The sequence below is a fragment of the Canis lupus genome, chromosome 28 (assembly GCF_011100685.1).
Source record: "Canis lupus familiaris isolate Mischka breed German Shepherd chromosome 28, alternate assembly UU_Cfam_GSD_1.0, whole genome shotgun sequence".
NCBI lineage: Eukaryota > Metazoa > Chordata > Mammalia > Carnivora > Canidae > Canis > Canis lupus.
In genome coordinates, this window is record NC_049249.1 from 41,422,556 (window position 1) to 41,448,385 (window position 25,830).

The 25,830-nt window shown below is 65.4% G+C and overlaps 3 protein-coding genes and 1 long non-coding RNA gene across 12 annotated transcripts; 2 read left to right on the plus strand and 2 right to left on the minus strand.

Annotated features, from left to right (window-relative positions):
* Positions 1-7,227: 7,227 nt before the first annotated feature.
* Positions 7,228-14,181, minus strand: CALY (calcyon neuron specific vesicular protein). 3 transcript variants are annotated; one of them, XM_038579194.1, is made up of 7 exons: positions 12,703-12,810; positions 11,686-11,724; positions 9,675-9,829; positions 8,845-8,958; positions 8,215-8,328; positions 7,747-8,090; positions 7,228-7,370 (listed from the first exon to the last, which is right to left on the minus strand). In XM_038579194.1, the coding sequence occupies exons 1-6, from the start codon at positions 12,797-12,799 to the stop codon at positions 7,770-7,772; spliced, it is 840 nt and encodes a 279-aa protein (XP_038435122.1). In that variant the 5' UTR covers positions 12,800-12,810; the 3' UTR covers positions 7,228-7,370; positions 7,747-7,769. The 3 variants fall into 3 exon arrangements, with proteins under 3 accessions (XP_038435122.1, XP_038435123.1, XP_038435124.1); XM_038579195.1 differs by lacking the exons at positions 11,686-11,724; positions 12,703-12,810 and adding an exon at positions 14,025-14,181; XM_038579196.1 differs by lacking the exons at positions 11,686-11,724; positions 12,703-12,810 and adding an exon at positions 13,920-14,073.
* An 80-nt stretch (positions 14,182-14,261) lies between these two features.
* LOC106557993 lies at positions 14,262-16,117 on the plus strand. The gene is made up of 3 exons (XR_005380802.1): positions 14,262-14,588; positions 14,980-15,271; positions 15,483-16,117. It is a non-coding gene; the product is annotated as an uncharacterized LOC106557993 (long non-coding RNA).
* A 553-nt stretch (positions 16,118-16,670) lies between these two features.
* PRAP1 (proline rich acidic protein 1) lies at positions 16,671-20,345 on the plus strand. 2 transcript variants are annotated; one of them, XM_038579203.1, is made up of 5 exons: positions 16,671-16,880; positions 18,583-18,652; positions 19,195-19,247; positions 19,903-20,012; positions 20,091-20,345. In XM_038579203.1, exons 1-5 carry the CDS (start codon positions 16,873-16,875, stop codon positions 20,297-20,299), a joined length of 450 nt encoding a protein of 149 aa, XP_038435131.1. In that variant the 5' UTR covers positions 16,671-16,872; the 3' UTR covers positions 20,300-20,345. The 2 variants fall into 2 exon arrangements, with proteins under 2 accessions (XP_038435131.1, XP_038435132.1); XM_038579204.1 differs by having other exon boundaries at positions 16,676-16,880; positions 19,903-20,006.
* Positions 20,346-22,135: 1,790 nt separating this feature from the next.
* On the minus strand, positions 22,136-25,708 carry FUOM (fucose mutarotase). Of its 6 annotated transcripts, none has more exons than XM_038579199.1 (6): positions 25,582-25,708; positions 25,126-25,194; positions 23,557-23,627; positions 23,229-23,327; positions 22,595-22,668; positions 22,180-22,377 (listed from the first exon to the last, which is right to left on the minus strand). In XM_038579199.1, the coding sequence occupies exons 1-6, from the start codon at positions 25,664-25,666 to the stop codon at positions 22,314-22,316; spliced, it is 462 nt and encodes a 153-aa protein (XP_038435127.1). In that variant the 5' UTR covers positions 25,667-25,708; the 3' UTR covers positions 22,180-22,313. The 6 variants fall into 6 exon arrangements, with proteins under 6 accessions (XP_038435125.1, XP_038435126.1, XP_038435128.1 ...); XM_038579201.1 differs by having other exon boundaries at positions 22,235-22,377; positions 23,487-23,627; XM_038579197.1 differs by lacking the exon at positions 22,595-22,668 and having other exon boundaries at positions 22,136-22,377.
* Positions 25,709-25,830: the final 122 nt, after the last annotated feature.

The window sequence follows — 25,830 nt, forward strand, 5'->3', positions numbered from 1 at the left end:
GGCCCGGAGTGACAGGCTGCTGTGCCTCGTCTCGGGTGGGGACCAGCGGCGCTGCTGAAGGTAATGACGATGGAGCAGAGGCCTCTCACCTGCTGGGGCGGTGCTGGCCTGATGGGGAAGGCGGTGAGCCTTGAGATGACCTTGAGGACGGCCACGACCTAGGAGGAGGTGATAGGAAGCGGGGGTGGGTGGGGTGGGGGGTGGGTGGGGGGGTGGTGACCGCTGTGTGCGTCCTCAGGAGGTGCCCTGTCAGTGGGCGCTTCTCACTGTGGAAACCACGTCCAGCCAAACAAAATTCCCCTCCTCCTTAAGCTGCACCGAGTGTGCCCCCCACGGTGGGACGGGCCCCCAAGGACGAGGCTGAGCCTGTGTCTGACGGCTCGGGCGACTCGGGGTTGACTCGCAGAGGACACGTGAGGCGCACAGCGAGCCCCGCAGATGGCCGGCGGCGCCCTGTGCTGACCTGCAGCGGGGCGGGACCTCTGGCGGGGCCTAGGACTTCTTGTTCCGCATCCAGGAGCCCAAGAACTCGGGACACGTTCTGTGTTTGGGTAAGAATTGTTTTAACTGTTGGACAGTGTATCTGACGCTGTCGACACCGTGGGGCTCTGCTCCGGCACCCATAGCTCGTGAAAGACTTTTTGCAAGGTTTCCGTAAACTTTGGGTAAGAACAAGACCTCCAGGGCACCCAGAGGGTGTGTGGGACCCTGAGAAAGCAGGGCCTGGCGGGGGGCCTGCGGAGCCCTGGGCCTGGCCCCCGGGGGCTGTGGGTGCTCCGGGAGGTGGTCTGGAGCTGGCTCTGCAGCCGGGTTGGGATTGCCCAGAAGCCCCGGGCCATCGTAGAGACCTGTTGGTTCCCGTCTGATGGTGCCTTAGCAACTGGCTCTGTTTAGTTTGAAGGCTACGGGTTACCTCAGTGCCCCTGAGTTTTAGTTCTAAGATGTGTGAGAGAATTTCCATTAAGATCCGGTGACAGGGATCCCCGGGTGCCGCAGCGGTTTGGCGCCTGCCTTTGGCCCAGGGCGCGATCCTGGAGACCCGGGATCGAATCCCACATCGGGCTCCCGGTGCATGGAGCCTGCTTCTCCCTCTGCCTATGTCTCTGCCTCTCTCTTTCTCTCTCTGTGACTATCATAAATAAATTAAAAAAAAAAAAAAAGATCCGGTGACAAAAAAAAAAAAAAGATCCGGTGACCGACGCCGTCGTGTCCAGTGGCGGGAGCATATAGGTGCTTGCAGCGCATCACAGGGGGGTCTGGAGGTCCACACGTGACCCGGATGCTTCGAATCAGCTGTATCAGCTTGGTTAGAGCTTGAAATACCTAGGGCATCTATAAACCGACTTCATCATGTCTGTGAAATGTCTTTTGAAAATGAGAGACTGAGGAATCCCTGGGTGGCACAGCGGTTTGGCGCCTGCCTTTGGCCCAGGGCGCGATCCTGGAGACCCGGGATCAAATCCCACATCGGGCTCCCGGGGCATGGAGCCTGCTTCTCCCTCTGCCTGTATCTCTGCCTCTCTGTCTCTCTCTCTCTCTCTGTGACTATCATAAATAAATAAAAATTAAAAATAAATAAATAAATAAAAACATTAAAAAAATAAAAAATGAGAGACTGAATATATATCAAATGTATAAGTTAATAGAATAATAAGTACAGAATAAGGGAAGACACACCAACACAAGAGTAACTAGATTCAGAAGTAAGGTACTTTTCTTTTATTTATTTATTATTTTTTAAGATTTTTATTTATTCATGAGAGACACACACACACAGAGAGGCAGACACAGGCAGAGGGAGAAGCAGGCTCCATGCGGGGAGCCGGACGTGGGGCTGGATCCCGGGACCCCAGGATCACGCCCATGGCCGAAGGCGGCGCTAAACCGCTGGGCCGCAGGGGCTGCCTGCTTTTTTCTTTAAAAAAAAAAAAAAAATTTTATTTGACAGAGAGAGAGAGCATAGGCAGGGGGGCTGCAGGCCGAGGGAGAGGGAGAAGCAGATTCCCTGCTGAGCAGGGAGCCCAAGGCAGGACTCGGTCCCAGGACCCCGAGATCATGACCTGAGCCAAAGGCCGTGCTTCACCCACTGAGCCCCCGAGGCGTCCCCGTTAGTAAGCTTTTAAATGGAGCTTTAAAGGCTGGGAAGCCAAGGAAGCCAGTGGAGAGACCTCCCCAGAATGTGCCACGTGGATCATTCTAAGCTGAACGCACTGGGACCCTGCAGACTCCAGAGAAACTTCCACCTCCCTCTTGACTATGCAGGAGAATCTAAATTGGGGGACCTTCCCAGAATAGGGGTGGTTAACAGATCAGTTCCCTCTGAGTGACCCCTCTGTGAGGCAGGACAGACATGTGTGCCTCATCACCCTCCCGGGAGCCCCAGGCCCCACCGCCTTCTCCTTAGTTCCCGACGACACACGGCCCGCACCTTGTCTGACTCGGAATTTCCACGCCTGCATGGGGTCCCTGTCCCGACCCCATTAAATTGGATTTTCTCCTGCTAATCTGTCTCATCTGATTCTTACCCAAGCTAGAAGGACCTTTGAGAGGACAAGACTTCCTGCTCTCTGACGCTGGTTTAAATTTATAATCGTAAATCATAACATTTTATAAGTCAAAAGCATTTTTTTTTTTTCAGATTTCATTTATTTATTCATGAGAGACACAGAGACACAGAGAGGCAGAGACACAGGCAGTGGGAGAAGCAGGCTCCATGTGGGGAGCCCGACACGGGACTGGATCCCAGGACCCCGGGGTCATGCCCTGAGCCCAAGGCAGACGCCCAACCGCTGAGCCGCCAAGAGTCCCCTCAAAGGCAGGTTTAACTCAGCAAGACCACTCCCCGGAGCTTGCCAGGCAGGTAAATCTCCAACAATACAAAGCACATATGCATAAATTATTCATCGAGCATTGTGTTGCAAAATGTTGTAAAGCACCTGGAAAGCCCCGGGTGGGGGGACGCCGCGGGAACGAGGGGGTCTTGGGTCCGATCACACCTTGTGCACTGGCTTCCCGTGGGTTAAGTCCATGTGCTGCAATAAAAAATGCATTTGCAAAAAAAAAAAAAAAAAAAAAAAATGCATTTGCTCCCGTCCTGGGGTCCCGGGGTCCCGGGGTCCCGGGGTCCCGGGGAGCAGCTCCCCAGCCCTGGGCACTTCCTGTGAGGCAGGGCCTCTGCTCTCAGGGCACACCTGGCTACGCTGCTGAAGAGGTCGGGCCGGGGTGCAGGCTGCTTGGGGCCGGGGCGGGAGCCAGGCTAGGCGGCGGGTGCCCGCGGGGCTGTGCCCGTGCACCCCCGGCCCCCCCCCCCGGCCCTGACTTGTAGTCAAGGTGGACAGAGAGGGTGGCCGGGGGGCCCCGATATGGTCTGAACCAGGAGGCAGGCTCCCCAGACCAGGCCCTTCCCTGGCGGGGTCTGTGTCTCTTCCGGGGAATAGGGTTGAATTGGGACATCCGGTGGTGCACAGAATTGGAGAATTGATTGTCACTTGTGTGGGGGAAAAAAAATCATTACAGAGAAAAAAGTCAAACGGGAGGGGAAAAAGGCAGATGTATGTGCTTGTTTGTGCAGAAAGACGCACAGACAGCTGAGCTAGAAACTCAGAAGACGGGGACGCCTGGGGGGCTCAGCGGTTTGGCGCCGCGGCCTGCATCCCAGGGCGTGACCCCCGGTCTCGGGATGGAGTCCCGCGTCGGGCTCCCGGCGTGGAGCCTGCCTCTCCCTCTGCCTGGGTCTCTGTCTCTCTGTGTCCCTCATGAATAAATAAATAACTAACCTTAAAAAAAGAAAGAAACTAAGAAGACTGATTTCCCTCAGGGGTGGGAGGGAGTCGGCTCCTTAGGAATCCTGTTAATGTTTTACTTATTACAAAATAATAGGATGTGAGGTGGCTGGGTGACGGCCCGTGATGGGATGAGCCCTGGGTGTGATCACTGACCTCTACTTCTGAAACCAATAGCACATTATGTCAATGAATAGAATTTAAATTTTTTAAAATGTGAATTAAGGGCACCCGGGTGGCTCAGCGGTTGAGTGCCTGTATTCAGCTCAGGGCGTGACCCTCGGGGTCCTGGGATCGAGTCCCACATTGACTCTCCGCATGGAGCCTGCTTCTCCCTCTGGCTGTGTCTCTGCCTCTCTGTGTCTCTTATGAATAAATAGATAACATCTTTAAAAATAAATTGTGATTTCAAAAAAAAGAAAAAAGGAAAAAACAAAACTAATGGATAATATCAATGAAAATGGGGGAAGGACCCAAAACCAGAGTGTGAGCAGTAATAAGTGACTCCACCATATATGAAAGGAATAGAGAGGGCAGCCCGGGCGGCTCAGCAGTTGAGCAGCTGCCTCTGGCTCAGAGCATGACCCCAGGGTCCTGGGATCGAGTCTTGCGTTGGGCTCCCTGCATGGAGCCTGCTTCTCCCTCTGCCTGTGTCTCTTCCTTTCTCTCTCTGTCTCTCATGAATAAATAAATAAAATCTTTAAAAAAAAAAAAAAGCAACGTGAACAACAAACGCAAATATCCTGCGCACAGCATTTTGACTATCGACCCGCACGTTCCAGACAGAACCCTGAATAAGCAGCAGGCGCTTGTTTGGGCCCTGGCGTGGGTTACCAATGCCGAAAAGGACTCCAGTGGATTCTAAGACGAAGCAAATAAATATATTGAGAGTCACAGGAACCAGCTTTCCGCTGTTGGAGGGCAGTTCTCACACCAAGGGCAGGGGAGCGAGAACCGCGGAGCCACTGGGACCTTGCGGAGATCCTGGGTACCCCGCATACACCCGCAGTCTAGACGCCGCGTGGATGTACCGCATAGATTACTGTGGGCTGTGTCTACACGTGTGTACATACTCGCACACACATGCACGTGTGTCTGTGCACACACAGGAGGGAGATACGGAGCGTGTGTGCACGAACGGGTGTGTTACAGATCACACGCGCAGTTCCATGCGCAGAGCGCCCAAAGCAACACCCGTAAGCAGCACCCAGATCCTGGTGGCACCTTTGTTGTTGTTGGTTTTTCTTTTTTTTAAGATCTAATTTATTCATGAGAGACACAAAGAGAGAGAGAGGCAGAGACACAGGCAGAGGGAGAAGCAGGCTCCATGCAGGGAGCCCGACGTGAGACTCGATCCCAGGACCCTGGGGTCATGCCCTGAGCCAGAGGCAGACGCTCAACCGCTGAGCCGCCCGGGCACCCCTGGTGGCACCTTTGTGCCAGGAAGTTAGGAAGTGCCCAGAGGCTGATGGAGACGTGTCCCCAGGACGACTTCTACTAGCCAGGTACAAAGCAACGTGACCATAAAAATAAATAACGAGAGCACGGATTCCAGCCTCTTGAACGACATGGGAATCGGCGGGTCCTGCTGACGCAAACAAATGAAAGGGGAGACGGGAGAGCTTTTCTTTCCAGTAAACTAGTGGAAGATCAACTAATAAGTGTAGAAAACGTGCCGAATTTAGGCAATTGTCACTTGGAAAATACAGTAGCTGGATTCAGACCAGACTGAGTGCTCTGAGCAGGGAGGGCTGAGGACCAAGGTGTTTCGTAGTCTCAGAGCAGCGTCCCCCGGAACGTGTATTAACTTACAGAGGCAAAGGGTAACGTCACGGGGTGCAACCCATTGGAAGCCACCCGAGCTGAGGATCTGTCCCCTTGGGGCGCACAGCCGGACCTCGGTGCCTTCCGGCGGGACACCAACACGGACTCAGCCTCTCCCCGGGATGCGTCCCGCGGCTCATCAGGACAACACGCCTCACACGTGCGAGCTGAGGCCCCTCTAAGGTGACCTGAGAACGGGGAAGGAGGTGGTGGCTGGGCTCCCGGACGGCCTCCCAGCCAGGCTTTTCTTTTTGCTAGGAAGGACGTTATTGAGACAGTTGGGGAAATATTAATAAGGTATATTGATTAAATAAGAGTATTAGTATCTAAGCTAAATTCCTGATTTTGGTCTGTAAAGAAAGTGCCCCTAGGAAATCCGCAGTGAGGTATTTAGGGGTAAAGAGGCAACTTCCTCTCCAAAGGCTCAGAAACACTTCAGCAGAGGACAGTCACGGGGATGGTGGCTGCTAGAGACAGCTGGCAGGTCACGCCTGGCAGATCCACAGACGGATGGACGGCTGGCTGGACAGACAGGAGCCCAGCGATGATGGAGACAGCCTCAGACCCAGCCCCCCCCGCCCCCCCGCCCCCCCTCACCTGGCCTTGTGTGTCCACGGAACATCTCAAACACCTGCCTCACCCACTTCCTGCTATTCCAAAGCTGCTCAGACCCCTCACCTTGCCTCCCTGACCTGGAGGCCAGATGGTCCCACATTGTCTGAGCGCCCAGCCCTGTGCCCCCACGCAGGACCCCACTAGGGCCCAGGGACTCTGACCCACGGCATCGGTCGCTGGGCCACGCACTGAAAAGGCCTCTTTCCTGTCTGTTTCCTTGGCCTGAGCACCCAGCCCTTGGTGCTGCGGTCTGAGCTACCCCCTCACCAGGGTGGGCGTCTGGGCCTGGGATCAAAGCCCTCAGGGGAAGACAGGAGCTGGAGTGGGGTCCTGGTCAGGCCTAGCCAGGTGGGAGCAGACTTGAGCCACCCAGCGCTGAAGCGGAGGGGGAGATGGGGGTGCTGTGGGCTGCGCGGAGACTCCTCAGACCTCCCACCGCCCCTGTACTTCCAAGGGAATGGGAGATGGGGTGCTCTGGACGCGGGGAGCCCCCTCGGGCCCCAGGAGTGGGCTCACATCCCCTCTCCAGAGGCCCAGGGCCGCTTGGAGCCACGCATTGGCTCACTTCTTCAGTGATGTGTGCCCGTGGGCCAGGCAGTGGGGGCGGGCACCACGTGTGGGTGCTGCCGGGAACAGGGGGCTCCAGATGCTCGGTCCATCGGGGTGGGGGGTGGGGGGTGGGGAGCACGCACAGCACAGCACGGGAGATGGACCAGCTCCGCTGGAGGTGGGGCTGGGGGAACTCAGGGACAGAGCCAAGGTCCCAAAGGCTCCCCTGAACATCGCAGTCAGCCTCCGAGGGCGAGGCCGCGTCCACGCTGCCCCCCCCGCCCCCGCCGGCGTGCACAGGTGCACCCCGCTTCCCAGGGCGGCTCGCTGCCCCCCCACCGCGGCTCTTCAGAATCCTGCAGGGCCCCTCCCGGCAGGAGGAGGAGGCACGCGGGGGTGGGGGGAGGCAGGAGCAAGGAGCGGGACCAGGATGCGCAGGAGAAACAGGAGACGCAGCTGGATGTGAATCTTTACTTAGAGAAAAGCAGCAGAGCTGGAAGCTCAGGGGGCAGGGGCATCAGCGAGGGGTCCCGGAGGCGGGGCACGACCACAGGAGGGGAGCGCGTCGGGCGAGGGCGGTCACGGGTGCCGCCGGGGGCGCTGCCGAGACAGAGGGGAGGCGGGGCGAGAGCGGGCGCTCGAGGCGGGCACACGACCCCCACCGCCCAGGTGCGCGGGAAGGACCGCGCGGCGGAGCCCCGCCCTCCCGCCCAGGCCCCGCCCACTCCCACCCAGGCCCCGCCCCTCCCGTCCAGGCCCCGCCCACTCCCGTCCAGGCCCCGCCCACTCCCAACCAGGCCCCGCCCACGCCCCCGCCCCTCCCCGTCCAGGCCCCGCCCACTCCCGTCCAGGCCCCCGCCCCTCCCGTCCAGGCCCCCGCCCACTCCCGTCCAGGCCCCCGCCCCTCCCGTCCAGGCCCCGCCCACTCCCATCCAGGCCCCGCCCATCCACCCCACGCCCCGCCCCTCCCACCTACCCGGGCCGCAGGTGCGGGCGCCGTCACTGGGGGGCCGGGGCCGGGGGCGGGGCGCTGCCCGCTGCCTTCCGCGGCGCCTCCTTCTCTCCCGGGGCCGAGGGCTTTCCCGGGGGCTCGGTGGCCGCCGCCCCCGCCGCGCCCGCCCCCGCCGCCGCGCCCGCCTGGGTGGGCGCCTTGGGCCCCTCCTTGACGGCGCGGTAGTTCTCCCCCCAGGCCGAGGGCGTCTCGGTGCCGTGCTTGCGGCTCAGCGGGTAGGCCCCGATGGCGGCCAGGATGCTTCGGTGGCGCTCGGGGTCCATCTCCGTGTAGTACATCTCCAGGGTCAGCGGGGTGCAGATCTTGTGCTGCGGGGGGCGGGGGGTCAGGGCGGCCCGAGGGGTCCTCCCTGGGGCGGGCAGCCCACCCGCCAGGCTTCCGCGGGGACATGGGGGCCCTGCCCACCCCGCCCCCCAGCGGGCCAGGGCTTACCCGGAGCAGGAAGCCGTCGGGGCAGGTGAACTGGTCATACCAGATGGCCTTGTACATGATGAGGACACAGCCCAGGAGCGCCATGGCAAAGGCGATCATCCGCGCGGTGGGCAGCTGGGGGGCCGGGGACAGAGAGGGGCGCCGGGGAGGGTCAGCGCGCTCGGGGCAGGGGCTGCGCTCACCGCCTCTGCTGGGGGGTCCCTTCCAGCTCCCAGACGCCCCCCAGAGAGGGCAGATTTCACAGGGCTTTAGACGCGGCATGCTAAAACTGGCAAAGCCATCATTTAGGGGACTTGAGGGCGAAAAAACACGGTGGGAAAAAATATTAGGCACATACACAGCAGAAGTACATACAAAGCCCAGGTCACTCAGGAAGAGACACGTGACCCCGGGAGATGGGCGCAGCAAGGAGCCCTGGGCCAGAGGAGCCCCGCGGAGCCGCAGGGTGAGGGCCCCGAGGGGGGGATCCCTGCCCACCTGGCTCCCTGACCACAGGCGAGGGGGCGAGGGGCCCAGCCCACCTGGCTCAGAGCACGGGCTCCCCTGCCTCAGCTGCCTGCTCCCCATCTTCCCTGCCCCCAATCCCCTGGGATCAACTCCTGGGCAGCGTGGCACAGGGAGGGGGGTTACCCTGCGCCCTTCCTCTGGGTGGTTACAGGCCAGCTTCTGGGCCTCCAGGTCGGGGAACTTCTTTGGCTGGTCCGGGGAGGACAGCTGGTATTCCGTCTGTGTCTTGATAACCACCTGCAGGAAGAGGGGAGCCAGGAGCACACTGAAATGGGGGACTGGGAGGGGCCCCAGGTCGGTTGCCCTGGAGCTGGGTGCTGAGCAGCTGCTGCACCATCTAGTGGCAAGGCTACGCTGGCTACAAGGGCTGGCTGGGGGCAGGCAGGTGGTGCCCCCAGGTGCCACAGGGTCCCCTGAGCCCAGGGCTGCCTCTAACCCCGAGCCCCAGGGCCCCGGCCTGAGGCCGACTGATGCAGGCCCGGAAGGTGGCCCCTCCTCCGCTCTGCTGCAGCGCCTGCCTCAGGTCCTGCTCCAGGGCACACGGGGGGGGGGGGGAGCGGCGCAGCTGTGTCTCAGCAGATTCCTCCAGAAAGCTGCCCTCCATCAGACCTTGCCCAAGGACCCTGTCTCGCCCACAGGGAAGGTGGAAATTTTTGCTTGGAGCGCCTGCTGGGCACCCCTGCCAGGCACCGTCTGCCAGATGGCGTGGGACTCCCGACGGTCACCCTGCGGTCAGTTTACACAGTTCACAGATGAGGAAAGGGTGACTCCAGGGTGACGGGACAGCTGATCAGGTCACAGACTGCCTGGCCAACTAGGGTTGTGGCCCAGACCAGCCCTTCCCCTGCTTGCTCTCCTGCCTGATGGGGGAGGCCACATGGAAGCGACCCTTGCCCCTCCCCTCTGTTCCGGTCGGGCTGAGAAGAGCCCTCCTTGCTGGCCCAGGCGCTCACCTGGTCAGGGAACGGTGGCTGGAGCTGGCTGACATCCAGGGGGCTGATGAGAGGGACGCTGTCTGTGGTGGCCCCGTCCTGATCCCCTGGGTCTTTGCCCGGCTTCCCGGAGAAGCTGCAGCCCAGCTTCACCATGGTGAGCAGCGGTCCTCGGCCTGTCCGGAGGAGACACCGGTCACTGCCCACTCACCACCCGACCATGGCACCCCTGGGAGAGGGCGAGGGGGCCCCAGCCTGGACCCGGTTCCTCACACCGGAGCCAGGACAGCCAACATCCCAGGACAAACCAGGCATGTTCAGCCATAGGTCTCCTGGCCCCTGGGCCCCAGAGCCATGCGGGGTGTGCCCAGGCACACATGCGGGCCTGCCCCAGCGCACTTCGGAGGGCAGATGTTGTGCTCAACAGAAACCGATCCCGATCCCGCCTGGGGGGCTCGGTGGGTTCAGCATCCGACTCTTGATTTCCGCTCAGGTCGTGGTCTCAGGGTCCTGGGATCAAGCCCGCGTCAGGCTCCCTGCTCAGTGGGGAGCCGGCTTGAGATTCCCTCTCCCTCTGCCCCTCCCCCACCTGTCTCTCTAAAATAAACAAAATCTTTCTAAAAAATCATGATTAACTTCAATAATATCTGGAAAAGTATTTGAGACTATCCAACAATTGTTTATTACTTTAAATACCTATTAGCAGACTAAGGGTAGAGGAAAACATCCTTAACCTGATAAAGGCTACCCACAAAAATCCCCACAGCATCGGGTATGAACTAAACAGTGAAAGCTTTGCCTTTAAGATGAAGGAGCTAAAACGGCCTTTTACTATCAGTTCCATAAGTCATGGCGCTGCAGGTCTTACATCGATGACAAAAAATTATCCCTCAATGTGGGAATAAGCACTGACCGTAAAAGGGCTACATTAGAATTAAGAACTTCCGCTTATCAAAACGTAGCCTTCAGAGAGCGGCAGCAAAGCGAGACCGGAGAAGGCATGTGCTACGCGCCGATGGCGAGGGACTCGGGCCCATCAGCGAGAGATGTTCAGGTCCCTCTGCCCGAGTGTAACCTTCCTAGGAAATCGGGTCTTTGCAGACGTGACTGCGCGGAGATGACGTCATGGTGGATCACAGGAGCCCTACCCCAGTGCTTGGGGTCCTACGTTTGGGGGCACACAGGGAGGCAGAGGTCGGAGGGATGCATTCACAAGCCACTGAACACTGGGGTCCCCAGAAGCAGGGAGAGGCCGGGAGGCTCCTTCCCTAGAGCCCCAAAGGCGCGCAGCCCTCCCTAATTCTGGATTCTTGTCTCCAAAGAATGCTGGATTCTCCCACACACATGCCTGTTGTTTTAAGCCACCCGCTGGGTGATTCGTTGGCCGCGAGGAAGCTAACGTTCGGGCAGAACAGCTCAGGTTGATGAAGAAAAATATTAGAAAAACCCCATAGAAAAATGCAGGAAGGAAGATTTCAAAAGGCCACGGATACTAAGCAGGCGCTCGCCTCATTAGCCCACGAGGGGGCCAATCAGAACCGGCTCGGGGAGATGCGCTGAAGCCCCCCCAAACCCAGGAGAGCTCGAGGAGCCTAGGAGCCAAAGCCCTGCAGGGGGTGTGGACTCACGTAAGCCACACACGCCGAACCCTGAGCGGCCCTCACTCCGGGGTGGACGCCCCGCAGGACGAGCGTCCGCTAACGTGGATGGCAGGGCCGGTCCCACGGACACACAACCGCACGCCAGAAAACAAGCCGTAAATGAGGCGTTCCTGCCACCGAGTCCTTATAGCAATGGGGTGAACGGTGTAGCCGCGGGCAGGACCGGCCCAACCCCACGGGAGGAGGCTGGCCCCGAAAGCAGCCGCCGGAGGAACCAGGCTGGCACTTAGGGACCCGCACTGCGCGGCTCCAGACCAATTAATGCTCCTGTGTCTGGGGAGTCTGGGGGGCCTCAGGGGAGGGGAGCAGCTTCAGGGCCCTGCGGGGATTTCTAGTCTTCACTGGCTGGTGGATGACTGGGGTGCACTTACCTTCAATCATCAGGTTGCACGTTTGTTTTACGTCATCTTCTGAATATTCGTTATATTTCACAACAAAGAGTTCAAAATAAATGAGACCAACAACCAAAGGACAGCAGGCTGGGGGCAGAGGCCCGGCCACCCCACCCCTCCCCAGGCTTTGGGCCCTGGCGTGCGCCTGCGCAGAGATGGGAGTCTCGTGGCACCTGTGCCGGGCTGTCTGCCTACCTCCTCCTTGTAGGACCGGGGTCAGACCCCGGGGGGCTGTGCTTCCGGCCCCGGCCACTGCCTGCACCCGTCCTATAGACTGCTGTCCCGGGCGACCTCACTATCCCCAGACGCCTCCCCTGCAGCAGCCCCACCAGGCCCATGGGGGACCCCCTCACACCCCAGAGGCCAGGCCCTGCTGTGGGTTCCTGGTGTGGGCAGGCAGGGTGGGAATACCGAGGAGCTCCGGCCCGGAGGCCCAGGGGTGCTGGGACGGAGAGTGTGCAGGTGCTGGGCAGGGAGGTCCTTGTAGGACAAAGGGGGGTGGCCAGGAGCCGCATCGTCGGGCAGCAAAGAGGCAGCCGGCTGGGCAGAGGGCACCCCCATGGGGGACTTCCTGGGCGCTCCAGGGAGGAAGGTCCCCTTAGGGCCCTGAGTGGGGGCTCATCCTTGGATCTACGCCCCGGGCGCCGGGCCCTTACGGGCCAGCAAAGCGCCCCCGACTGCACCCCTAGGCTGGAGAGCTTCTAGGGAGTGGGGCTGGCAGGGGGGCAGCCCGGGGAGGACGCAGGGCAGCCGCGGGAGGCCGAGGTGGACCAGCACCCGTGGGAACATCCCAGCGCTGGGGAGGACAGAGGGCCCGGAAGCCCCGGGAGGGGACCCCGGAGGGAGGGCCTGACGGGCTGCGGAGGAGGGGGAGGCCGGGGCAGCAAGTGCGCAGCGCTGCAGGGGGGCTTCGCAGGGGCGGGAGGGCGGCGGGGCCCTGCGGCTTGCAGAGGGGGGGCGGGGGGCGGGGGGCGCGAGGTCGCCCTTAGCCCCAACCTCCGGGCCGCCGGCCCCGGGACAGGTAGCTCCGCCTCTGGGGTCCTCTAGGAGACCAAGCCTCCTCCGACAGAGCGTGACGTCCGTGTGACGTCATCACGGGTTTCCATGGCAACGGAGGCCGGGAATGACACATCTTCTCCAAGGGAAGGAGCCATTTGGGGCCTTCGGGCCTCTCCGCGTCGGGTTCCAGGCCTCACGCCCGAGGCGCAATGCTGGGGCAGGGGCGGGCTGCATGTGGGACCCCCCCCCACATCCATTTCCCTCGCTGAGTCGTGGGGCCCCCTGGGCAGGCGGGCTGGGCTCATTCCCAGGACAGGCTCGGAGGTCGCCCTGCGCCTCCCGCCCCCCCCTTCTGCCGTCGTCCGCTCCCCACTGCGGGCTGCTGGGCGGCGTCTGCGGAGGCGGCGCCGGGATGAGCGGGGCGCGGGGAGGGGGGCGAGGGGCCCTGGCGGAACAGCCCGCAGGAGCCGGGCCGCGGGTGCTCGCCCGCCCGCCCCCGCCCGCCCCCGCCCGCCCCCGCCCGGCTGCATCTGCGTCACGCGGAGGGCTGCGCACCTGCGCGGGCTCCTGCGGGCCGGGCGCGTGTCGGGCGCGCATGTGACTGCGGAGCGCGGGGCGGCGCGTGCAGAGCGGACACCCCGCAGGGCGCAAGCCCCCGCCCCCGCGCCCGCCGCCCCCGGCCTGGCTCTCGGCTCCCGCACAGCCCCGGAGGCCCAGGTGGGGGCGGCTCGTCTCTGCACCCGCCCCGGCTTCCCGCGCGCCCGCCACCTGTGGCCCGAGCCCGGGGTCTGCGGCAGGTGCTGCTGGAGCGATGGCGCGGGGCCCCGGCGCTCCTCGGTCCGGCCGTCCGCTCCCCCCGCGCCCCCCGCGCCCCCCGCCCTCGCACAGAGCCGGACCTTCTGGAACGGGCCGCCCCCCCGCAGCCCCCAGGGCTCTCCGGCCCCCGCGACGCCGCTGATGCTGGCCCCGACCCCCGCCCGCGCCTGCGCCGCGCGGCCGAGACGGGGTCGGGGCGGCACGTCGGGTCTGCGCGCGGCTGGACACCGGCGGTTCCTCGGGGGTCCGGGCAGCGGCTCGCCCCGCGGAGGCCCCGGCCGTCGGGGGGGCCTGCGGACAGCACCCCGCTGCGGCCACCGGAGACCCCAAGGAGGGACCCCGGCTCCCCCCCGGCCGCCATCGGGTCGGCCGCGGTGCCCCCGTCCCTGCACACGCACCTGCACGCGCACCTGCACGCGCACCTCGCGCGGCCGTGCACACGCCCCTGCACACTCGGCCCCCCTCGCCCCCGCTCCACAAGGAGAAATGTGGAAATGGCTCACAGGCGGCTCCGACGGGCAGCTGCTGCACGGCGCGGCCGCAGGACGAGGATGCGGAGGAAGGATGCGGTTCCAGACGCTTCGCAGCCGGGGCGGGGCGGGGGAGGGGCCGAGCCGAGACCGAGGCTGCTGTCGCCTGGGAGACGCGGGCGGAGGGAGGGAGCGCTTGCGTCTGCGGCCACCGCTCCACCCCGGAGCCCCCCCTGTGGGAGCTGCGCAGGGGCAGGGGGTGCAGGGGGTGCAGGGGGTGCAGGGGGCTCCCACCCGGACAGCACACCGCCTGCCTCACTGCGTGGGGGGCAGCTGAGCCCTGCCTGCCCCCCGGCCTGCCCCCCACGACCCTGTCCGGGGCTCAGACTGCCTTCTTGCCCCCCTTGGTGTGCCGACGCCTGAAGCCCCAGGCCAGCCCCTGCCCCTGGAGCAAGCCTGTCGCTCGTTCCCCATTGGGCCACCAGGGAGGGGTGCTGGGGTGCGAGCGCAGCTGAGGGGGCTCGGGCTGCTGCCAGCTGGTGGTGGACGGGCCGGAACGTGTGTTTGTGCAGCCTGAGGCCTCCCTCCTCTGGGCAGGTGCGAGGACCAGTCGCTAGGGTCCGTGGTCATTCATGGGGCACTTACGGTCAGCTTTGTCAGCTAGACGTTTCCCAAAGGCCTGCACCGTCTGAGGCCAGAAACGAGCAGTGGCACGGTCCGTCCACCTGCCGCCGACGCTTGCTGTCATCTGTTTGGTCACCTGGGGCCACAGGCTGCGCAGTGCAGCCACCGGGATTTGGCTCCTTAGATGCTGGAGGTTCCAAGCCGGGGTCAAGGCGAGGGCAGACTTGGTTTCCACAGGCTCCTCTCCTTGGCTGGTGGCTCCTGACAGTCCCCCGTCTGCCTTGTCTTTTCTTAGAAGGACACTCAGCAGAACTGATTGGGCCCCCGAGACGACCTCTTTTTTTTTTTTTTTTTTTTTTTCCAGCACACACCCAGCTCCGGGATCAAGAGCTGCGTGCTCCAGGCCCGAGCCACCCAGGTGCCCCTAGAACGATGCGTTTTGAATTAACTTTGGTGTGCAGTGGGGTCCCGTCACGACTTGCGTGGAGTTGGCTTGCGGGTCTGGGAGACCCGAAAATTGAGAGTTTCTGCGCGCCCCAACAGCGGCTCCCCACGGCTCCGAGGCGGCACCAGACCACAAAACGAATACACTGAGTCACGCCAGAAGCACTACCGCTGTCGTTTGGATTTCCAGGAGAAAAAGATTAAGAAAGAAGGTCGAGGGATCCCTGGGTGGCGCAGCGGTTTGGCGCCTGCCTTTGGCCCAGGGCGCGATCCTGGAGACCCGGGGTCGAATCCCACGTCGGGCTCCCGGTGCATGGAGCCTGCTTCTCCCTCTGCCTGTCTCTCTTTCTCTCCCTCTCTCTGTGACTATCATAAATAAAAAAAAATTAAAAAAAAAAAAAAAAAAAAAAAAAAAGAAAGAAGGTCGAGAGGCTCAGGAACGTTCAAAGAAAGCGAAAAAGATGATTGGTCTGAAAACTAAGCTGTACCTGGAACAGCGGCGTGCTGAAAAAATACCAAAAGGACTCTCCAGAGGCAGGAGACGAGAAAGGGCAAACCAAAGAGTGAGAAGACGCCCCCGGAGCAGGGCCTGCAGGTGTCCCGGCCCGAGGGGCAGCCCCCGCTTAAGTCCTTTCCAATGTGACTGAACAGAGGAACAGAGCAAGCCGGGAAGTGGGGAGTTCCTTTACCCGGATTCGCGCTCCGGGAGACACAGAAGCACTAAAAGTCATTCTCAGGGAAGAGAAAGAGGAAAGCGTGGAAGGGGACGGTCACTAGTCCGCTTTGCCGGAGTCGCTCTCCTCGGAAACCACCTGCGCGCAAAGGTTCATTGGCCAACGGGCTTACCTGTCACAAAGGCCCAGTAACAGCCTAAATTGAAAGCCACCTTCTGGGGACGCCCAGGGGCTCAGCGGGTGAGCGTCTGCCTTGGGCCCAGGGTGTGACCCCGGGGTCCCGGAATCGAGTCCCGTGTCGGGTTCCCCGCAGGGAGCCTGCTTCTCCCTCTGCCTGTGTCTCGGTCTCTCTCTCTGTGTCTCGCATCAATAAATAAGTAAAATGTTTTTAAAAATTCTATTTATTGAAATTGCTTAAGACATTTCATCACCCTCCCCTTTATTTCTTTTTTAAAAAGATTATTTATTTATTCATAAATAAAGCTGGGAGCACGCAGGACCGTGGGGCCCCTGTAGCAGCACCCTGGAGTTGGGGCAGGGGGGCCCTGCGGGGAGGCCCCGTTCCCACCCAAGGCTCGGCCGCAGGTGCGCGCCCTTCTCTAGGCGCCTGTGCCAGGGTCCGTGTCCACGCCAGGGCCCCGACGTGGCTCCCCCTAAGGATGCCCAGTCCGACTGGGGAGAGCCCCACCCCTTGCCCGTGGCTCCGGGCAAACCCGCTCCAGGAGGAGGCCTGTGCCAGGAGCACAAGGGGTGGGGTGGGAGGTCGGGACGGTTTTCCAGCTTCCGGACCACCTGTCAGCCCAGTTTCAGCTCCAATCCTCCAGGTCGCAAAGCAACATCCGGACATTCTGCTGGTGGCGGCCAGGGGGTGTGGGCCCGGGCGTGCGGGTCCCCCGTGGGGGTCGAAGCACCTCGGGTGGGTCCTCAGGGGGAGGGGGGAGCCAGCTGGGGAGCACCAGCCGCCACTGCTGCTGGGATCCCTGGTCTCTGACCTCTGTCCAGATCCGCCCACGTTGGGGCCATAAAGCCCGAGGAACCGGCGGAAGGAGCAGAGCAGATCTGAGTCACTGGATCCAGTTACTTGGATCTGAACTATCGGTCCCCGAGAGCACCGTCTACACTGGGAAGAGGACCTCATCATGAGGAGGTAATGCCCAACGCCCCTAAGCCAGAACCCCCCACCCAAACCGGGCGGTCTGCTTGGGTCCGGGAGCCCCGGGCAACCACGTCCTGGCTCAGGCTGGCTCCGTGGAGGGAGCCGGCGGGGGAGGAAGGGGTGGCCTCTGTCCTCAGGCAGGGGTTTGGCTGCGGGCCCCAGGGCGGCTAGAACTGCCCATCCCGTGTCTACCTCGGGACCAGCTTGGAGGGCCTCGCCCAGGACCCCCTGACAGGGCACCCTGTCCCCCGGGGCCCCTTGGTGCCTGGAAGGGGAGGCAGGAGGCGCTGGGTCAGGAGGAGAGGTGGGGGTCAGATGCTGCCAGAGGGGACAGTCCCCTGGAAGCTGGGCCGGGGGGTCAGAGGCTGTCCTCCCCCCCGGGGTGTCCCCTCCTTCCTTCATCTCCTGGGGACCCCCTCCCCTCCTCCCATGAGCCTGAGCGCTCCCCTCGCCCTCCTGGTCTGGGGGCTTCTCCTGGGGGCCCCCCGGGCTCAAGCCAGAGGCCGTGCCTCCCCTGCAGGGAGGCGGGTCGCAGCGGGGCTTGGGGTCCCTGGGCCCCCTTGGGAGTCCAAGCTGCCTTCCTGGGGAGAGGCCACGGGTTCCGGAGCCATGGCCACACCCCCACGCCGGGGACCCAGCCGCGACCTCACCCATGAGGTGCTTTCCTGGGCTTAGCTGGACAGCGAGGTGGGGGTGTGGAGTCCGGACACGTCGGCGCAGGGCACAGTTCAGCCTCTGTGGGTGGGTGCCCGAGGGGCAGGGGCCCTCCCGAGCAGCCCGCCCCCGGCACGCCCCCGCCCTTTGGCCCCAGCGTCTGGAGAGGGAGCCAAGGGTTCCTGCGAGGGCCCCGCGCTGGGCCCAGACCGAGGAGCAGGACGGAGGCCCATCGGGCATTTGAGTTTCTTTGAGCAAAACCAGTTAGGCCCGGGCGGCCGCATCCTGCAGACAGGAGGGTGTTGGGGGGCGGGGGGGAGCGGGAAGGGGGGGTGAGGGTCGTCGCCAATGGCCTCCAGGCTGCCCCGGCCGCTCCCGCCTCACTGCCCTCAGGATCTGTTTCTGGGGGAGCCGAACCCGTATTTAGGGTCCAGGTGGGTGACCTGGGGCTTGGGGTGGCGAGTCCGTCGGGTGCACACTGCGCCCCGGTCAGTCTCCCGTCCTGGCCCCCGGCCGCCCTGGGTGAGGCTCCCAGGACCTTCTAGCTGGGCCCACGCACGCCTGTCCGGCGTGCATGTGTCCCCTCCATTTGGCCGTCGCTCCCTGACTCCCTGCTCGGGGCCTGGAGCTTGACGCCTCTCCCCGTGCAGCCTCCTGGGCACCCTCAGGGCTTCCTGCGGGGACGCCCGCACCACCCCGCTGTCCACCCGCAGCTGCAACAGGCCAGGTGCCGACTGGCCGTGCGGGATCCGCCGTGCTGGGCTTTGGGGGGCAGGACGCGGTGCTCTGAGCACCACCAGCGCCACGTTCTGTGCCGGGAGGAGAGGGGAGGCCCGGCCAGCATCTCCCCCGGAGGCCGGCAGTGTGGGGCTGTTGCGGCTGCTGGGGGCAGCGGGGCAGAGGCCGTGGCCCGAGGGGCCTGGGCATCCTCGGGGAGAGAACACCGCGCTGACGAGGCCGGGCCACAGCAGGGGTGTCCCGGCGGGAGCTCCGTGGGCAGGGCGGCCCGGCCTCTCCCCATCCTCTCTGGTCCCCTCAGGCTCTTCCTGGTCGCCTGGCTGGTGGTTCTGCTGGTGCTGCAGGAGGTGGGCTCGGCTTCCTTGGCCCAGGTATGTGCAGGCCCTGAGCCCGGCCCCCAGGAAGGGAGGTGAAGAAGACAGGGCACGAGGTGGAGCCCCTACGGCAAGGGCCCGTGGGTGCTGGGGCGGGGGGACTGAGCAGGGGCATCAGCTGGGCAAGGAGGCCCAGGTGGAGCAGGGCCCTGATGCCTCGTGCCCCGCCGGCCAGTGCAGGGCTCATCCTGTCCTCGTGCCCTGCGGCCGGGGGCCCTCTGTGCAGATGACCGTGTGCCCCCACCCGTCTCGCCCCACCCCACCCTGCACACCTGGGAGAGACCAGGTCAGGGGAAGCCCCCCCCTCCCGGCAGCAGACAGCAGGTCGCTCCCCGTGGCACCGCTTCGTCGCCCGCCCTGTGCTCAGCCTGCTGCATGGAGGCTCAAGAGCAGGGCCCTCCTCGGGCCACCGGGGTCCAGACTCAGCCCCAGGGGTTGCCCAGTCTCCCCGTGAGCCCCCAGCAGGTGGGGTGCCCTGGCCGGTGTGGTCCTCTGCCCTGTGCAGGCCACGGAGCACACACCTGCCAACTCGCTTCCAGGGCCTCGTCAGGACCGACGGCAAAGTCGGGGCCCCTGAGCAGGACCCAGAGGGGTGAGTGCCCCCAGCACCCCTTCCACGCCCCCTGCTCTGGCCCCGCCTGGGAGCTCCCTTAGCTAAGGGCATTGGTGGGTGAAGGGGGAGGGGGCAATGCTCCAGCCAGTAGGGCCCCCTGGGATCTGTCAGCGACCTACAGGGGCACAGGACGGGGTGGGGAGCCTTCCTGCAGCCCCCAGACCCCCACACCACAGCCACAGCTGAAGGCGCTGTAGGTCGCCCTCGCAGGAGGCATTTCTCCCCAGGGGGCCCCAGCCTGTGAGGGCCTGGCCTTGGAGCAGGGGCTCCTGCCCAGCTCTCGGGGTCTCCAGGGCCTGGAGGTTTGCTCAGGGGACGCCCTTGGGGACGCAGCTCAGGGATGCGGTGGGGACGCCTGGGCTGTGGGTCTGGGTCCCCTGGGGGTGGTCTGGCCGTAGCTCCCCGCGGGGGGACGCGGGGGGGTGGGGAGCAGTGGTGCTTGTGCTGGGCCCTGGGGCAGCTGGCCAGCAACCGAACCGAGTCGCCGAGGACCCTGGAGCCGCCGAGGACCCCGGTGTGGAGCAACCGGCCTCGAGCCAGGGCCCCCGGCTGCTCACCGGGTGGTGGGCCCCCGGGTGGGGTGGCCCGGCTGCCTCCTGGGGTGCAAGCAGACCTGACCCAGCTGTGCTCCCAGGGCCCGGGGAGCCCACATGCTGGAGACGCTGAAACACGACAACCAGCCCACGGGTCTCCTCGTGGCCCCAAAGCTGGCAGCTGCCACGTGGGCGACATGGCAAGGTCAAGGTGGGCACCCCTGGGGGGCAGGGTCCCGGCAGGGGAGCCGCGTGGGGCCTACTTCCCTCACCCCCCTCTTGTCTGCAGGCTCCGAGGCCCAGGCGGGGGCGGAGGGCACCTGGGGCCGTGCCCCCAGCTGGGACCCTGAGCCGGACCGCGACAGCCTGTACCACCCCCTGCCCGAGGAGGCCCAGGGCCCGGCGCGGCTCTGGCCGTGGGTGCTCCCACCTCAGCAGGTGCTTCAAGGGCCGGAGGAGGACCGAGACCACATCTACCACCCCAGGGAGGCCTCCTAGGGGCCCTGACCCTCCCCAGCTAGAAAAATAAAGCTTGCAGAGGCCACGAGTGTCTTTGGGAGGCGCGTCCGTGGTCAGAGCCCGCCGTCAAGGGAGGAAGGCCCTGGTCGTCGCAGCTCGGGAGCCCCGGAGGCCCCCAGCCCCGCAGCCCTGCTCCTTGAAGGGCCTGTGCCCTCGGCGCCCCCCGGGCCTGGCGGAGGTCAGCCCCCCACAGACGGGCTGCCGGTGCGGGCAGGACTCAGGCCCCGACTCCCGGTCCTCACTCTCTGGGTGCTTGTTGGGCGCCCTCTGAGGCCCGGGGCTCCGCACCCCGCCCTTGGGGCCGCGGGCTGGGGCTCGGGCGCAGGGACCGAGCGGGAGGGGCTGAGCCGCACGTGCCCGGGGCTCCGGCGTGGCGGTCATGGCCCCGCCGGAGGGAGGGAAGCACTTGGCGCCCCCGCTCCGCACGCAGGACACAGGGTGAAACATCAGGCAGAGGCCACCAAGCTCTCGCCGCTGCCCGGGGACGGTGAGCTCGTGAGGGTGACCTCACGCCCCAGGGCTGGGTGTCCGCCCGTGGGTCCCCTCTGAGGACTTGGACGGCAGCCCACACCCGAAGCTCTGCGTGAGGGCCCACGTGCCTCACCGCCCGGCGTCACCCCGTGTTCCTGATGGAGGGACCCCAGACGGACGGTGACCTCACAGGGCAGCCGGGCGGCGTGAGCACTGGGACCCCGCGCGGGCTCTGAGGCCCGCACAGCCGAGGGCTCACGGTCCCTCCCGTCCCTCCCGTCCCTCCTGTCGGTCAAGGACGGCATCTCTGAGCCGTGTGGGTTCGGGCGGTGCCCGGCTCGGATGGAAGGGCAGGGGTGCCCCAGCCCTGGGCAGCCCGGGGAGTCTGTGGCCAGGTCACGCGGCCGGGAGCCCCTGCAGAGGCCGGGCCAGCTGGGGGCCCGGGAGTGTGCGAGCCGCGTGAGCAGGAGACAGCGCAGAGGCAAGAGGCTCCCACGTGTATAGTTTAGAACACGTCACTCAAGCCTCAGTAAGGCCATTCAGAGGCGTCTGTGTGGCGGAAGTGGCCGTGGGCTCAGGGTGCCGAGGGTAGGCCCTGCAGGGACCAGGGCACGGTCCCCTCCCCAGGCTGAGCCCCGAGCTCAGCCCAGCGGGCCTGTCTGCCCCCCACGACCTCCGGGACACCAGGACACCAGCCCTGGTCCCAAACACGGGAGCCAGCGGCCCGGGAGCCCCGTTCACGCCCGCGCCAGCACCCACGAGGCCGGAGGAAGGCCTGGAGGGGAGGGGAGGCTTGGGGAAGACCCTGGGGTCCAGAGCAGGGGTGGCGGGTGCTCCCACCCAAGACCAGCCCGAGCCCCAGCCCACTGCCACCCTCGTGCCACCTTCAGGCGGGCTGGCCTGCGCCTATGGGGTCGGGGGGCCCCCCCGGGCCGGTACCACCCCCTCCCCCTGCCATTTCCCAGGACCCAGAGGCTCCTAGTGTTGAGGAGGCACGAGCCCCGCAGACGGAGCAGAGCCCGGCCCCCAGGGGAGCGGCCCCCTCGCCACCATCTGCCACCACCTGCCCTCCCGCCTGGTCTCCTCCAGGACAACCCGAGCGTCCCCAGCCCGGGGGCTCCACCCGCTGCCAGGGCTCCCGAGGGGGCAGTCACGCCCCCCCCGCCCCCCGGCCTCTGTGGGGGCTGCAGGCCCGTGAGCTCTCGCTCCAAACCCAGGGGCCTGCTCAGAGTCAGGCCACCCAAACCTGCAAGGCGGGGGTGAGGGGAGGCCTCCTTCCCCCCTGGTGATGGGGGGGTCGTCGGAGGGGCCAACGGCTCCCCTGTGCGCAGCACCACACAGGCCTTTGTGAGGATGCAGCTGTTGTTGAAACCTTCACCTCACTGCCGTAAATCGGGTGACCCGGGTCCCCGGCGGTCCCCCCAACCCCGCCCGGCCCCCTGGACCGTGCAGCTAGGCGGGGGCGGGGCCAGTGCTCTGTGGTCCGGCTCAGGCATCCAGCTGCGTCTCTGGGCCCGGTGGTCTAGGGCGCATCCAGGGCCAGCACCCCCTTCCTGAGGATGAGGTTTCCGTAGAGAGCCGTCTCCCTGCGGGAGGGGCGGAGCTGAGCACCACGGCCGGCCCCCCCACGACCACTCCTGCCCCCCGCCACGGGGGTAGTCCAGGAACTAGTCCTCAGGCAAATCCCTTGACAACCCCGTTCCCAGTGGGGCCTCTAGTGTCAGCTGGGGCAGGGGCCGAGGGGGGCAGGGGAGCGCCCCAATCCACCCTGACCCGCAGGACCCCGCAGGACCCCGCACTCACCCAGTTGCTACCACGGCAAAAGCCTTCTTGGCGCGCTCATAAAACGCAAACCTCTCTACCGTGGCCAGGGCGCCCTGAAGGCACAAGGGGTGCGAGGGCCTTGCTCAGAGGACCTCGGGGCCCAGCGGGCGCAGGGGCACGAGAGGCAGGGCCGCTCAGGGCCTCCCTTCTCGGTCTCCCGGCTGGGGTCCCAAGGGTGCTCAGCCTGTGAGCGGGGAGGACTGGACGGGCAGGGACACGGGGGGCGGTGGTGGCCAGCGGCCTGGGGCCCCGTGTCCCTCGGAGTTGGCGCGAGGGCCCCTCCTGCCCCCCTGCCCTTCAGGTGGGTCCTGCCCAAGACGTGCCAGTGGGAGGTCCCGGGAGGGCAAGTGCATCCCCTCGCACAGCCTCAGGCCAGGGATACCCCGCGGCCCCTGGCCCCCCTCGGTCACCTGGGCCGGGCGAGGGACCTCAGGCAAGGACCGGATCGCGACCCGAGAGGGCAGGAGGCTGGGGGCAGCCCCATCCCCAGGGTTACTCTTCCGGGAAGGCTGGGACAAGTGCAGGGGGGTGTGGGGCCCCGCCTTTGGCTCCTCCCAGCCTCCGAGGAGGGGCAGAGGGTCCCGAGGGCCTTCCCTGCGGGGCTGCACCTCACCCCGCAGCCGGCCCCCGACAGGATGGACTGGTAGGTCCCCCACACGGGAGTCTGAAGGCCCCTCTTCTTGTCGCTGGGCACCAGCTCCATGACGGCAGCCTAGGGAAGGAGGGGGCGGCTCTGGCCTATGCATCCGGCTGCCCTGGGCACTTCCAGCCCCCACCCCGCTGGGTGACAGCTCAGGGCTCCTCTGACCGGGACAGGGCCCTCTGGGGACACATGCCCCCCCTCGCCCTGCCACCCTTCAAGCAAGTGGACCTTCTGGGGCCTGAGGAAGCAGAGACCGAGGCCCAGACCGGGGAGGGGCGGTGGGGTGACGGGCGCTCACTGGGCTCTCCACGTAGGTGTCCAGGGGCAGCAGCTGCAGCACGGCCTCCAGCAGCGGTGGGATGCCCAGGCCTGAGGGCGGAGTGTCACCTCAGGTCACGCAGCCGTCCCTGCCCGCCAGCAGTGCACCCGCCCTCCCGGGCCGCGCATGCCCTTTGCCCCGGGCCCCAAGCCCCAAGCCAGCCAGCAGGGATGGACTTGGGCCGGGACAGAGCAGGGGCTGCCGGCCTGGCGACACTTGCCGGGGTCGCACTGGCACCACCCTGCCCTGGCCACAGCGCCTGAGGCCGCGCTGCCCGTGGGCTCGCCCTTCCACCCCCCTCACCGGGCAAACCTCAACACTCGCCAGCAAGGGCACCTGGGCCCCTTCCCTGACCCCAGGACTCCCCCCGTGACCCCTGAGCTGCCACCTGTACCCTGGGGCTCTGGGAAGAGGCTGTTCTTGCCCCAGTCTGCCCCCAGACCCGTCCCACTGGTCCCCAAGGTCCCTGCTCCCCGGTAAAGCGGGTTTCTGACTGTTAAAGGAACTTCCGCTGCTTGTGCAACGCTGACAACTGCTTGTGCAGAGCTGGTGACAGCCCGTTGGGATCTCACGAGCCTGCCTGCCCTGAGCGCGTTCTCTTCTGCCTTTTTCCCGGCTTTTCTCTGCGGTCAGGCTCGTACCTGGCTCCGACTCCTACCGGCTTGTTTCCCTCTAACACGCAGGGCGTGTGGGTCACGTGGCAGCTGGGCCGTCCCCTGTCCCCCAGCATTCCGGCCTTTCCCTTGTCCCCTCCTCCTTGGGGAGGAAAGCATGTTGGGGCACCTGGCCCCCAGCGTAAGCTGAGGCCCGGCTGGCTCTTCTTCCGCAGGGAGTGGAAGCCATGGCCACTGGGTCGGGGGCCAGCAGCCGGCGAACGGGCCTCAGACCACTGGCCGGCTCTGCCCACAGGGGCTGCTTGACTCTACACCTCACATCTCCGTGCCTCAGTGGCCTCAGTTTTGCAGGGAGGGTCGTGTCGCCGCTCCTGGCACCGCTGAGGGCGGGGAGCCAGCCAGGCCCGGCCTTAGCCCACTGCAGCCAGGTAGGAAGGACAGGGCAGGACAGGTGCTCTCACGCCAGCCCCTACTCCTGGTACTCACTCTGCTACTGCCTTCTTGGTGGAGACCCGGCCCCAGGCCCCCCAGCCAAGCCTTCTGCGCCCCCCCCCCCGCCCCCCGTCCCCGCCGGGTCTCCCCAGGGCCAGAGGGTCTCAGACACAGAGCACGTGGGCACCTGGAGCCTGGGAGGTGAGGTCACCAGTACTGGGATTTCTACAGCAGAGCAAAAGCCGAACACGTGACCTGGGGCGTGGGGGCCAGGGGTGCACCTGTGCTCAGCCAGCCAACAGGCCTCTGGGCCTCAGTTTCCCCACTTGCAAGAAGTTACCAAGAGGTGTCTGAGCCGGAGCAGGAGGCCCAAGGTCACCCCTCCTCGGGGCCCGCACTGGGATGCCCTGCCCTGGGTCGCTGAGGGTGCGGGGCCGCGGCTGGGGTGGGGGCAGGGCGGGGCACCTGGGGAGCCGGGACCGCCGCGCCCCGGGGCGCTCACCGTCAGCGCGGAGCTCCTCGGGGCCGCACTTGCATATGGAGGACGTGGGGAAGTTCACATCTGCGAGCACTGAAGGGCCGGCCGGGCCGTGAGACGCCCCCCGGGCCCCCAGCCCCTCCCACCGCGGGCCGCAGACCACGCCCCCGCCCCTCCCCCTCCCTCAGGGCAGAGGGAGTCTCCAGGGCGGGAGGAGCTGCAGGTGTCCCCAGGGCGCGGGTGGAGAGAGCCCCCCCCAGGGATCCGCCCCCGGGGGCCGCCGTCCTGACCGCGGGGCTGACCTCGGCCTGGGCGGGGCTGGGGGTGGGGCAGCAGGGGGAGCCCGGGGCGGCCAGAGCAAGGCCTCCACCCCGGACCCGGCTCCTCCCGGACCCCAGCGGGGCGTGGGGCGGTGGGGGCCCGCGCGCGGCTCGCCGGGCCTGCCCGGGGGTGGGGTCCCGAGGCCCGGTCCCCGCTCACCGATCTCGTCTCCGTGCCCCATGCGCGCCAGGGCGTAGAGCAGCTCCGGGGAGAGCAGCGCGGGGACGCCCTTTAGCACCACCATGGTCCCGGGGCCTGGCGGGGCGGGGCCTCGGGAAGGGGGCGGGGCCTCGGGAAGGGGCGGGGCCAGGCTCGCCGGGAGGCGGGGCCTCGGGAAGGGGCGGGGCCTGCGGCCGGGGGCGGGGCGGCGGAGTAGAGGGTCCCCCCGCCGCGCCCGGAGGACTGGAC